Source organism: Euprymna scolopes, chromosome 3 (assembly GCF_053919585.1).
Source record: "Euprymna scolopes isolate OS-2025 chromosome 3, ASM5391958v1, whole genome shotgun sequence".
Taxonomy (NCBI): Eukaryota; Metazoa; Mollusca; class Cephalopoda; order Sepiida; family Sepiolidae; genus Euprymna; species Euprymna scolopes.
Genome location: NC_136484.1, coordinates 77511969 through 77525383, shown reverse-complemented (window position 1 = coordinate 77525383; position 13415 = coordinate 77511969). Strand labels below are relative to the sequence as shown.

At 33.3% G+C, this 13415-nt stretch overlaps 1 protein-coding gene across 1 annotated transcript in view; it reads left to right on the top strand.

Annotated features, from left to right (window-relative positions):
- The window catches only part of LOC145256388 (uncharacterized), a 215744-nt gene that overhangs the window by 127550 nt on the left and 74779 nt on the right, over nt 1–13415 (top strand). Inside the window, exons 8-9 of the mRNA XM_080115240.1 lie at nt 3619–3784; nt 13078–13262. Coding sequence (XP_079971366.1) covers nt 3619–3784; nt 13078–13262 — 351 coding nt within the window. The remainder of the gene's footprint in view (nt 1–3618; nt 3785–13077; nt 13263–13415) is intronic.

Genomic DNA, 13415 nt, shown 5'->3' with positions numbered 1-13415 from the left:
CAGTACCCGGTATTTCAAATTTCGAGTCTATAGACTAAAAATTGACAGAGTTATTGCGTAGGGAAATGTACACAGACAGACAGACAGACAGACAGACACGCACGTTCACTTTTATAGATATATAGATATTATATAGTTATTTACATAATCAAATAATGTGAGCCACTAATATATATATCTAAGAAAAAGAAAATACCCACCACAACTTATAGACAAAGGGATCCAACTTGTGATAAATATACCAGTAGAAGATTTGAGAACCCCTAAAGAACGAAACAAAGAACAAATCCTAACAGACGTCTCCACAACAAACAACACAAACAACCCAGAGCTTTTCACAGAGATAACAAAAAACCTCGTCCTACTTAACCAAAGCAGCAAACTAAACAACTTCCTTAAAAGACCAAAAATAATAAAAAGCAAACACCAACCCAAAAAACTAAAACGCATTCTTACTTCATCCAAACACAATCAAGACACAACAAAAGGGGCCACAAAATGCAACAAGCAACGATGTGGAGTCTGCAACATAATATTAGAGGGAAACACATACATATTCACGAACCCCATACAAACATTCAAAATTAAAAAAAAAACCTAGATTGCACCTCAAAAAACGTGGTCTATGTAATAAAATGTGCAGCATACAATAAATCCTACATAGGCGCCACAAAAAACCTTAGTAATAGAGTAGCCCTATCCAACATCAAAATCGCAGAAAATAGACACCTGCATGTATCACAGCATATACACACATGCAGTGGAGGCAGATTCGAAGTAATGCCCATCTTTCGAACTGACAACTACTTCTACTTACTAACACAAGAAAAAAACTTCATAGCAAAGTTCAGCCCCGCCTTGAACATCTCTCAATAATTATACACATAAGTAGGCAAAACACAAAATACATGCATGCATACTTAGGTAAATTTGCACCCTCACACACAAAACAAAACAAGCACAATAAAGCATACGCACACTTTCACGGGTGCGCACATCCATATCCAGTATAATACCATCTCCCTAAACTAAACAAACAATTATAAATTATACGTGTGTATGTGTATATATATATATATATATATATGTGTGTGTGTGTGTGTGTATGCGTGTATGTCTGTGATTGTGTATACGTGTGTATGTATATATATCATCTGTTATCTATCCTCCATCTTGTTTGTGTGTGTACGTGCACTTATGTTTGGGTGACTGAATACATGTATGCATATGTGCTTGGATTAGGAAAGAAAGAAAAACTTCAACCAATATATATGTAAGATTTGGGTGGATGAATATGTATATGTGTGTGTGATTGTGGGTGTGTGTGCCCATATATATATGGGTGGGTGAATGTATATGCATGTGTATATGTGTGCGTGTATATATATATATATATATGTATGCATATATATGGGTGGGTAAATACATTCATGTGTGTATATGGATGTATGCGTATGTGTGAGCCCCTGCATATGTCTCTCTATATATATGCATGTGTGTGTATGTGTGTGTGTGTGCCTGCATACGTATGTGGATGTATATGTGCATACATATATATATATATATATATATATATATATATATATATATGTGTGTGCATGTATATATCATCTCCTACCTATTCTCCATCTTACTTGTGTGTGCGTTTACTTATGTTTGAATGATTAAGTACATGTACGCATGTGTGTTTTGATTGGGGGGGGGGAAATTAACCAATATGTGTGTGACATGTTAGTGGGTGGACGTGAGTGAGTATGTGTGCAAGTGTGTAGGTGGGTATGTATATATGTATGCTCCTACATACATTTCTGTGTATATGTGTATATACCTGCGTGCGTATGAGTGTGTATATGTATATGTACATGTATGTGTGTGTCATTGTGTATGAGTGTGTGCTATACATGGGGAAAGAAAGTCATAAAAAAAACCATAAAAACCTTCACCAAATGAACCAAATGCCCCCTCTTTGAACTAAACTCTTACTGGACACTACCAACACTTACTGTTGGGGACAGAATGTCTGAGAACACATCACTCTGAAAAACACATTTAGTATAAGCAGATGTAAAAATAACATTTCAAACTCTCATTTTAAAAAACCTTTTTACGAAAATATCTGAAGAGAGCGAACTGAAGCTTGAAACACGTTATAAAAATATTTTTAAATAAAAATGATAAAAGGCTGAAAAACCCACAATTGTTGATGGCTACACTCTTTTAAATATACATTTTTTTTCTCTCGTTGGAACTACACAACCACCACTTTAAATATATATATATATATATATATATGAGCAAACAGTTAATAAAACATGTTAAAAAACACTTTGAAAAAGAGTTAAAAACATATTTAATCTAAAAAGGAGACACCTGATAAGTGGATAGTCCTTAATCCGCGGAGTTTCGAAGAGATACTTTCCTTCTCATCAGAGGGTAGGAATTAGCAAAATGCGGGATCGGATTTTGCATACAAAAGTATTTGATGAAACAACAAGTAAGTCAAAGATCTTACTTGATAACAAAAATGTGAAGCAGAGGGAATATGGTGAATATATATATATATATATATATATATATATATATATATATATAAAAACTGAAAATCCAATATTCTAGCTGTCTTCACCAACTTGTTCACTGTTATAATGCTGCACTTATTTATGACTAGTGGTTTCTAAAGAAGATTCATTTCTGGTCAAGGAAGAATCTTGCATATTAACTAGGTAGAAACCATCTTTTTCCTACATCATATAAATATTAGCATCCAAAGATGTGTGTATATATATATATATATATATATATATATATATATATATATATATATCACTCTTAAAATATAATTATCCGCTGACACGTGTTTTGTCATCTACGACTCATCAGAGTGGCTGAATCTAGCGGGACTTGAAATCAGGACCCCATGATAAGAAGCCTAAACTTCTGCCTCGCCGGACTACTAAATGTATCGCGTTTTTATGTAGATGTTTTTATTTGTTTTTGTTAACGATACTTCATAAATGAATTCAAGTATTTATACGAAGGTGCATTTTTACCTTTACGTTAAGGTTAGGATTAAAATGCACTTTCGTATAAATACTTGAATTCATTCAAGAAAGTATCGCTAACAAAAACAAATAAAAGCATCTACATAAAAACGCGATACATTTAGTAGTCAGGCAAGGCAGCCGCGTGGTAGAAGTTTAGGCTTCTTATCATGGGGTCCCGATTTCGAGTCTTGCTAGATTCAGCTGCTCTGATGAGTCATAGACGACGAAACATGTGTCAGTGGATAATTATATTTTAAGGGTGATATCTATGCTGCTCCCCATTAAGGGGTTACCGGATTGGTCAATGGGAAAATTATTTCCAACAAGCATTTAGGTAAAAATGCACTTTCGTATAAATACTTGAATTCATTCAAGAAAGTATCGCTAACAAAAACAAATAAAAACATATATGCACACACGCAAATATATGCAAATTGGAATTCTTATAATACAATTGGTCTCTTTCTTAATCCAAAATTTTGTATAATTTTTTTATTTAGAAAATTGTTTCAGTAAATTTTATGAAGAAATTTTTTTTTCTATACTTTAATTTAATTCCTGATTTTAATTCCAGAAAGATCTCTTGTGGGATCATCTTCCAATTTCTCCAAAACCTGTTGTAACAGAAGAACAATTGTCTTTGTTATGGCCTCAACCGCAATCCATTATACAAAAAGAAGGAAAGCCATTCACTCCAAGTGGCTCCATCCGAATTTATCTGTCCAGTATTGCTGATATAAGTATGTGCTTTTTTTGTCCTGTTTTAACAACTTAATTTTCTGTTTTGAATTGTGCATTTATAATTTTTTTGATAAAAATAGATTTGTATTCCTTTACAATAGGTTTAAGAAAAAGTAATTTTCTTTTTTGTAATTCCATTAGAAAATTAACAAAATTCCACTTTGACAACAATGCAATGAACAGTGACAAATTTTGGCTTTAACATTTTCAGCTGTCAAAAATGTAACTGTCTTTCTCAATAAGTCTTTCTGAAAAGTAGTTTTTCTCAGATGTAAATGAACAACATAAAAAAAATAATTCAACTACAAACACAAGTTCTTTTTTTCTACCGAAAATCGAGTGCCCAACATGCAAAACATCTGCAGACCCTTTATTTTCTTCTCCTTTCAGAAGAGTAGGTAACATTAACCATCGTTTATATTTTAAACCATATGTTTAGATTTTAAATCATATGTTTAGATTTTAAACCATGTTTTTTGTTTTTGTTTTTACATATCGATAGGCCACTCAAGGATAAGAGTTAAAGAGTGTACAGAAGTCAAAAGGACAACATAGTAATCGATAGTAATGGAAGTTCGGTAAATTTGTTAACTGAAGTGGAATGACTCATTAGAAACTTGTTCACGTTGGACTTGAAGACAGCTATAGACAGCTAGAAAGCAGGAAAATGGAAGACAATTCCACAGGCGTGCAGTTCTAAGAAAGAAGCTTTGATCATGGAATCTATGTTTAGGTTTAGGCACAGATAAAGAGTGGGGGGAATTATTGATAGTGTTTTCAGCTAAACAAGTGTTCCTTGTGAAAGTTTGACAAGGGGGGACCATAGATTGAAACTCAGTCGAACACTTTCCATGAAAATAATGATAAAGCAGAGACAAACTCGCAACATCTCTTCTGTGAGATAGAGGTTGCAGGGAAGAGAAAAGGACATCTCCTACGAGGCTACGAAGTCTATTTTGAAATATATCAAGGCAGGACAAGTCCTTTCTGGCAGCTCCTGTCCAGATGTGGCAACAGTATTCCATCCTTGGACGTATCTGGCTTTTATATAGAAAGAGAATTGCATCAGCAGTGAGATATCTACTGGATTGATAGAAGGATCCGACCATTTTCCCAGCGGCCTTGGCAACAGATTTGATATACATATTCCATTTAAGATCAGGAGTAATGGTCAAGCCGAGAAGCCTGTCAAAACTTGAGGCCTCCCTAAGACGAGAGCCATTCATTTTAATTGATGCCAGATGTGGATCAGAACGTTGATGATGTAAAGATAGAAGCTTGGTTTTAGATGCATTAAAAGTAACCAGCCACTCCTTTCCCCATTGTACAACGTGATCAAGATCAGAGGAGAGAGAATCTGAGAGAACTTGGTCGTTTACCGTCTTAGATGTGCTACCATAGATGGTAGTGTTGTCAGCAAAAATGTCTACGAATGATGTAAGGATGTGATTTGGAAGATCATTAATGTAGATCAAGAAAAGAGTTGGGCCCAGGATGGACCCCTAAGGGACTCCAGCATTAATACTGTGAGCTTCTGATTTTTGCCCATCAACTACTACTCTTATGAACCTATCAGAGAGAAATCATTTAATAATTGAGAAGACATTTCCAGCTATACCATAGCTGGAGATCTTGTGAAGTAAACCTTTATGCCATACCCTATCAAAGGCTTTTGATATGTCAAGAGCAATTGCCCTAGAAAGGTTGCCTCTGTCGAGAGATTCGCTAATCTTATGAGATATAACTGTAAGCACATCTGCTGTAGATCTAGCAGAACGGAAACCATATTGTGTGTCACTAAGAAGGTTATTTTTGCTAAGATGGTTGACTACTTCTCTATTTAACACAGATTCCTGCAACTTACTCATGACGCACAGGATACTTATTGGCCTGTATGAGAGGGGGATGAACGATCACCTGAATTCTTAAATACAGGGCATACTGATGAGATTTTCCAGGGTGATGGGAAGCAATTCTCCTTAAGACAACGTTTAAACAGTTTTGTAAATATGGGCGCTAGTTCTGGTTGAAGTTTTTTGAGTACTATAATTGGAATACCGTCTGGGCCGGTTGCTTTACTGGAATCAAGGTTTTTGATTAGCTTGGCGACATCACATACAGATATTTGTATATCACACGGCGTGTTTTTTGATACAGGAGGAAATATTGAGGGTTGCCGGCCTTGGTCGCAAAGGGTAGAATTAGCTGCAAAGTTCTTGGTAACTCAGATCCATTGATGATAGTTGGAATAGAGCACACGCTTCTGTTCAGGATTGTTTGCTATTTGCCAAAACTGGTGGGAACCAAGCCGCTGCTCAGCTACTTTGGACTTGATGGACTGAGCATATTCCATACTTGGACGTATCTGGCTCTTGCATTCTTTTTACTTTCTTACAATGGTTGCTGGCAGTCCTGAAAGCGGCTTTAGTTTCCATACATCTATTACGTTGGAAGCAGTAGAAAAAGTGATTTCTGTGCGCAATGGCAGCAGCACATTCTGGAGAAAACCTCACCTGGCTGTTAGGTTTTTGCTGGAATTTTTTCAAGGGTATAAAACGGTCTATACCTACAATTAACCATTCCGTCAGGTCTGATACTATAGACGACACATCCTTTTTAAACATGGAACACGGAGGAAGATCAGGTATAAATGTAGGGAAACTATCCCAGTCAGCCATAGTGTATCGATATACTGTACGATGGAGAGGTACGTTTGAGGACTTATTATATTTCATTTTTATCTTAATTGATACAACTGAGTGGTCAGAAGATCCAAGAGGAGACAGAACGGAAACTGAACATAGTTCTGGGCAAGTTGTGAGAAAAAGGTCTAGGAGACTCACATACTGGCCGTCATTGTCGGGCACACGGGTTGGTTCGTGAACAATCTGAGTGAGATCATAAGCAATGGCGAAATCATGACAGAACATCCCCTCATCATCGTTCTTGTTTGAGTGGGTCAACCATTCCACACTGTGAACATTGAAGTCTCCACATACGTGAATGTTAGCTGAAGGATAAGCTGATAGAACTTGGTCAATTTTCTCAGATATGCTTTTAAAGATAGTAACTCTGCTGTTATGGAGGCGATAGAGAGTAAATATAAATGCAGTAGTGTGAGCTAGTGCAACCCGGAAGCACATATAGGGTAAGTTAGGATCTTTTCTGGAGATGTCCCTACCACATTGAAAGCCATCTTTAATATAGGTACATATTCCATGCCCATGGCGATCTTGGGGGTCAGATTTAGAAGTTAAGTTAGAGTATCCTTTAATTACGAACTCATTTAGGGAAATAGTCTGTCCAATTCCAGTTTCACTTAAAAATAAAAGGTCTGATTTAGTCTCCTGTAATTGGGCTTCAACCTCTGGAAGGTTAGAACGTAGACCCCTGATGTTGGAGAAGGAGACATGGTAGTGGGGATCTATGTTGGAAGTTTCAGATCCGGGTTTAATCGTGTATTTTTTCTTGAAACTTATGGTGGAATTTTGGAGTTTGTGGACTAGGTCGCCTAGAGCAGGACAGAGAGGGGAAACTAAGAGAGAAAAGTAACAAAGAATTTTTTTTTTTTTTGTAGAACATAAGGTAAAGCCGTAACAATTACCCACTAATATGACATCGAGAGGCCCGTCCAGAAGCTACTGCATGGTCCAGAATCCATTCACCAAATGGCAATACAGTAGCCCCAGTACTTTGCACCTGCTGATAGGACAGCCTCCTTAGTGGTTAATCCAAGGTTCGGGTCCCTGATTATCAGACGGATAACATCAGCCCAGATAAAATGTTTACCTCCAGCACCCTTACTAGTGACATGGCTACAAGGATAGACATAGAAACAGAAAATTTCCGCTATCTCTGTCGACTGTTCACGCAAAATACTGCTAACCTAGAATACAGCTTTTTCTTCTCCCTTTGTCAGAAAAATCACTCATTAAAAAAAAAAATGAGGACTGAGTGACAAGTAAAGAGAAGCGAGAGTAACGAGAGCTGCCGACAACGCTTCCACAAAGCGTTTTGTACTCTCCTTTAAAAAAAAAATCTATTAAGTATTGTACTTTAAAAGTCCAACTGGCATGTTTTTTAAAGGTATGGTGATAGATTCACCTCTCATGAATTAACAATGAATACAATTTCCTAATCTGTTCATGCAATCAACTTGGTAGATATAATAAACATTTATGACGAGAAAATGCTATCATTAAATAAAACAATCAGGAAATAAAAATATAAAATTAAGTACCGAAATAGAATGTAGTTATTAATATTTGAAATTAAATATAAAAATTAAAATACACTTATCTCGAACACGCTTCATCTCCATAATGCAAACTGATTTGAAAAGAGTTTTAGCTTTAACAATATTAGCGTTCTAAAAGACTTTATTTATTTATTTATTTTTTAATTATCCGTTAAAACAAAAACATAATTACTTTCTGAATTTTTGCTAGTGACATTTTAAGAAATTGCTATATAAGAGAACAGTGAGGTGGGGGGGTCTTCTGAAATTCAACTTTAGATTTGAAACCATATGTTTAGATTTTAAACTGTATGTTTAGATTTTAAACTGTATGTTTAGATTTTAAACTGTATGTTTAGATTTTAAACTGTATGTTTAGATTTTAAACTGTATGTTTAGATTTTAAACTGTATGTTTAGATTTTAAACTGTATGTTTAGATTTTAAACTGTATGTTTAGATTTTAAACTGTATGTTTAGATTTTAAACTGTATGTTTAGATTTTAAACTGTATGTTTAGATTTTAAACTGTATGTTTAGATTTTAAACTGTATGTTTAGATTTTAAACTGTATGTTTAGATTTTAAACTGTATGTTTAGATTTTAAACTGTATGTTTAGATTTTAAACTGTATGTTTAGATTTTAAACTGTATGTTTAGATTTTCAACTGTATGTTTAGATTTTCAACTGTATGTTTAGATTTTCAACTATATGTTTAGATTTTCAACTATATGTTTAGATTTTCAACTATATGTTTAGATTTTCAACTATATGTTTAGATTTTCAACTATATGTTTAGATTTTCAACTATATGTTTAGATTTTCAACTATATGTTTAGATTTTCAACTATATGTTTAGATTTTCAACTATATGTTTAGATTTTCAACTATATGTTTAGATTTTCAACTATATGTTTAGATTTTCAACTATATGTTTAGATTTTCAACTATATGTTTAGATTTTCAACTATATGTTTAGATTTTCAACTATATGTTTAGATTTTCAACTATATGTTTAGATTTTCAACTATATGTTTAGATTTTCAACTATATGTTTAGATTTTCAACTATATGTTTAGATTTTCAACTATATGTTTAGATTTTCAACTATATGTTTAGATTTTCAACTATATGTTTAGATTTTCAACTATATGTTTAGATTTTCAACTATATGTTTAGATTTTCAACTATATGTTTAGATTTTCAACTATATGTTTAGATTTTCAACTATATGTTTAGATTTTCAACTATATGTTTAGATTTTCAACTATATGTTTAGATTTTCAACTATATGTTTAGATTTTCAACTATATGTTTAGATTTTCAACTATATGTTCATATTTTAACCCATATGTTTAGTTTTTAAACCATATGTTTATATTTAAGCAATTTTGAGAGTTGGTACTTTAAGTTATAAACTCTTGATACATTTTGATAACAAACACATTTTGTGTGTTTAAATTTTACATGATATTGCCTAGCTCTATCACTTTTTGTTCCCTACCTACTCTATTTTCCACCCTATCATAATATTTAGGTACAAGTGTGTTGGAATGTAAGTTTAAAATCAGGTTGAGTAGAATCTTCCATTAGAAATTAAGTGATCTACGTGTCTCAACAGTTACATCGCATACGGGAAATTACTAGTGCGATATAATGAATGAGTAGTTCAGCTCTTTCACTTTTTATAGTATGATTGTTTACTGGGGAGAGGATCCTGGTATCTGTGTCATGGAGACATTTTTGAAATGGCCGTTACATTCTGGCACACCATGGATTAAACACAATAAAAATAATAGGCACATTACATTTAAATGAAGGGGATGATACAAAGTCGGCTATGTCTGTTGGTAGTTCTTTTTTAGTTCTCTATCATTACTGGTAGGATGCTTTAGTAAATGAGCGACACATCTCTTATAAAATAAAACTCAAATCATCTTGCTTGGGCGTTGAAACCATCTATCTGGTTTCCAACTTCTGGTTTCAACAATTCTGCGCGTGCGTAAATAAATAAGATTTTTTTTACGAATTGTGCTCTTTCTTATTTTATTTATTTTTAAATAGATTTATGTTTTATTTTTCTACACTCCTAACATAAACAAAGTATAAATAATAATAAATAAAACTGAAAATAATTTTTTTTTAAATTGGTTTGTGTTACAAATAAATGAAATTGTTCTGCTTAAGTGTTCTACTTTTTTTATTTCAAATAATGAAATACACAAATAATCTGTCAGCATTTTACAAATGGTTCTTTTCTGTCTGTCATTTTTTTTTTTTTTTTTTACATTCCTATATATTAGTTTTTTAAGAATTCTAATATAAACAAAATATATAAAGCTGAAGATAATAAAAACCATGGATGTTTTTAGTGTCCCAAATTTTTAAAACGATTTTTCCCATTGTATTTTCATTGCAAGTTGGAATCGTTTTCAAACAAAAAAAACAAACAAACAAATGTTTTTCTAATGTAAAAAAAAAAAAAAAAATTATTTGATCTATTTATATATTTAAAAAAAAATTGGTATTTTTTTTTTTTTACAACCTAACCCAGCATAGTTTAATTCTTAAAAAGAAATCAAAGTTTTTTTTTTTGTTAATGTTTCAATGGCCTTTTATTGAAAATATAAAAGAAGGAATTTTTAAAAGATGATAAAAATTTAACATTTTAGAATAAGGAATCACTTTCCTATATAAATTTAATGTAAAATAAGCACCCACTTCTTAGTTGCTATGTTTATTTTTGCACATGCATTCAATTTTTATGCAGTCATCCATTAATTCTGTATACTCACTTGCACTTTTATGCATTGATTTTGTATACTCACTATTCCATAGCTAGCTATAACATATACTGACCCAACAGATTATGGGTAGTTCAGTTTCCGTATAAAAATAGCATCCTTTTTTTTTTAACAATTAACTAGTATTTTAAGAACCTGCAAGTTGGCTGTAGGTTGACCTGTATGTTGCCGACTGAGACCGGATCCTAACTGAATTACAATTATTTTGTTGTGGGAACATATGAGAGAAGAATGCAGGCAGATTAAAGACAAAGACACTGCAATATTATTTTGTTTGCCTTAGAGTTCATTGAATTTGCAATTACATATGACCTTTGAGCACCCGATTTTATAAACAATCTCGTTCGATAAAAACTTGATTTATGACAAGCTCTGAAGTTGTCATGTTTATAACAGCACATGTTAAGATATACTCGTCGCCATTGGTGTAAACGTAAGTTGGGTATAAGGCCCCAAAGTGGAGGGTGCTGGGGCTCCTAAAAATGGGCCCATTATCATTATGCCACATTTTCATTGAATCTGTAGAGAGAGTGATTGTGTTTTTGGATAGCGTCCAATATGTGTATGCATGTATACTGTAAAAAAAAAAAATGAAAAAAAAAAACGCAAAAAACTTTAGTGGTTGTTTAAACGTAAGTGAATTTTTGCTCTCTTTTTAATGTTTCTGGGAACTGTTAGTAAAAAATAACTTGTTTATAACAAGATAGAAGAGGAAATGAACTACCATTGCTTTTAACGAGCCTCAAACTGTCTACCTGATGAGCAGTCATGTGGATAAACACCTGTCCATACTGTTAAACGCACTATCAACTACTCAAGTGCTCCTTCCTTTTGCCAACCTCCATCCTGGATATGACATCAAACTGCATCCATTGGAGAGATTCCAATTTGAATTCACCTCTTCATGTACTCCCAAGTTCACCCTGGCTTGCAATAGTAATACCAGTCGGGTTTCATTTATGGGTTGAATTAACATTATTCCAGACACAACACTAAACTATGTTCAGCAAGGTGTTTACTCCTATTGCACTCTACCACCCCAAAATAAAATTTTCTGCTTATCCTATTTCTAAACTCACTATCCAAACCACTACTCCGTACCATCTTGGGTGTGACAAAAAACTGCATCTCATGAGAAGACCCCAATTTGGGAGCTTTGGGGATTGTGGGATCACTTCATAGTCACCTTTTATTTCCAGATTCATCGGGATAGTCTGAAGATTAAACCTTCAACCTCTACAAGAGTGTCCCTTAGAACTGAATTTTACATAGTAGTTATCCTTACAGAGTTTGACAAGATATATCTGAAGAATTATTTGGATTCTTTGGACTACTATTATCTTGAGTGTCATTTTCACAATATTTCAGTTGATATAACCGCCAACTTTCTTCAGATGTACCTTGTTGAATTTGGGAATGTTTCTGTTGAACTCGAGACCCTGGAGAGAATTTCGAACGGTACTCTTTCTTTACTTGACAAGGATAGCATGTTATCGTTCCATCAACCATAACTACATATCATTTTTTAACTACATAGAGGTCCTAAGTAATTTACAATTGTATTTTTTGGTTGTCTACACTGAGAACTGAACCTTTAACTTTCAGGAGAATATCTCACTTTTACAATTGATTTCTCCCAAGTACTCTAACCACTGTGCCACAGGTCCTTGCATTTCGACATAAACATTCCCAAGTTTGACAAGATACACCTGAAGAAGGTCGAAGGTTATATCAACTGAAACATTGTGAAAATGACACTCAAGATGAGAACAGTATTCTGAAGAATCCAAATAATATGAATAATCAATCCTCATCTCAAAAGTTCAGAAATGTATCTGAAGAAAATAGGAAATTATATCATCCAAAATATTGTGAAAATAACCTTCAATATGGAAACAGTAAAAATGTATTTTTATAAAACAGAATCAATTAATTTTCTTAAATATTAAGAATTTGTAGAATAAAAATTTTACCATAACTGGATTTGCCATTAAGTAACTCAGACTGGGTTCATATGCCATAAAACACCTAAACCATTTGATGATGGTCTATGAAAGAAAATTTTTCAGAATGTTCTAAATATTGTAAAAACCTTGCCATTGTTTAATATCACTTTAAAATATTGTGCCAGTAAGCACTTAGTTACACAATTACTTAGATTTCTGCTTTTGTACACAAGTTGAATATGTTGATTTTATGAACAAATGAAACTGACATCCTTTTTCTGTGTGTGTGTGTTTTTTTTTTTCAGATATTCATTCATTAGTTGAGGTATGGGATTCACATAAATCCAAAATTGAGTCAATTGGGTTGATTCCTGTTGTTGATCTGCTGTCTCATGCACCTGAGCGCAACACTCAATGCATTGTGTGTCATGTGAATAATCGATTGTGCGTGGAAAAGGGAAGTTATAAAATTAACATCCAAACTAATCAGGTGAGATTTCAGCTGTTGAATTTTGTTGTTTCTTAGATGATCTAATCATTAATTTTACTCCTCTTCTGTTGGTAAATATTATTACTGTAATACAGTTTATCCCGAAGCTCATACTATCGTCTCATAAAAACTGATACTTATAATCCAGTATTT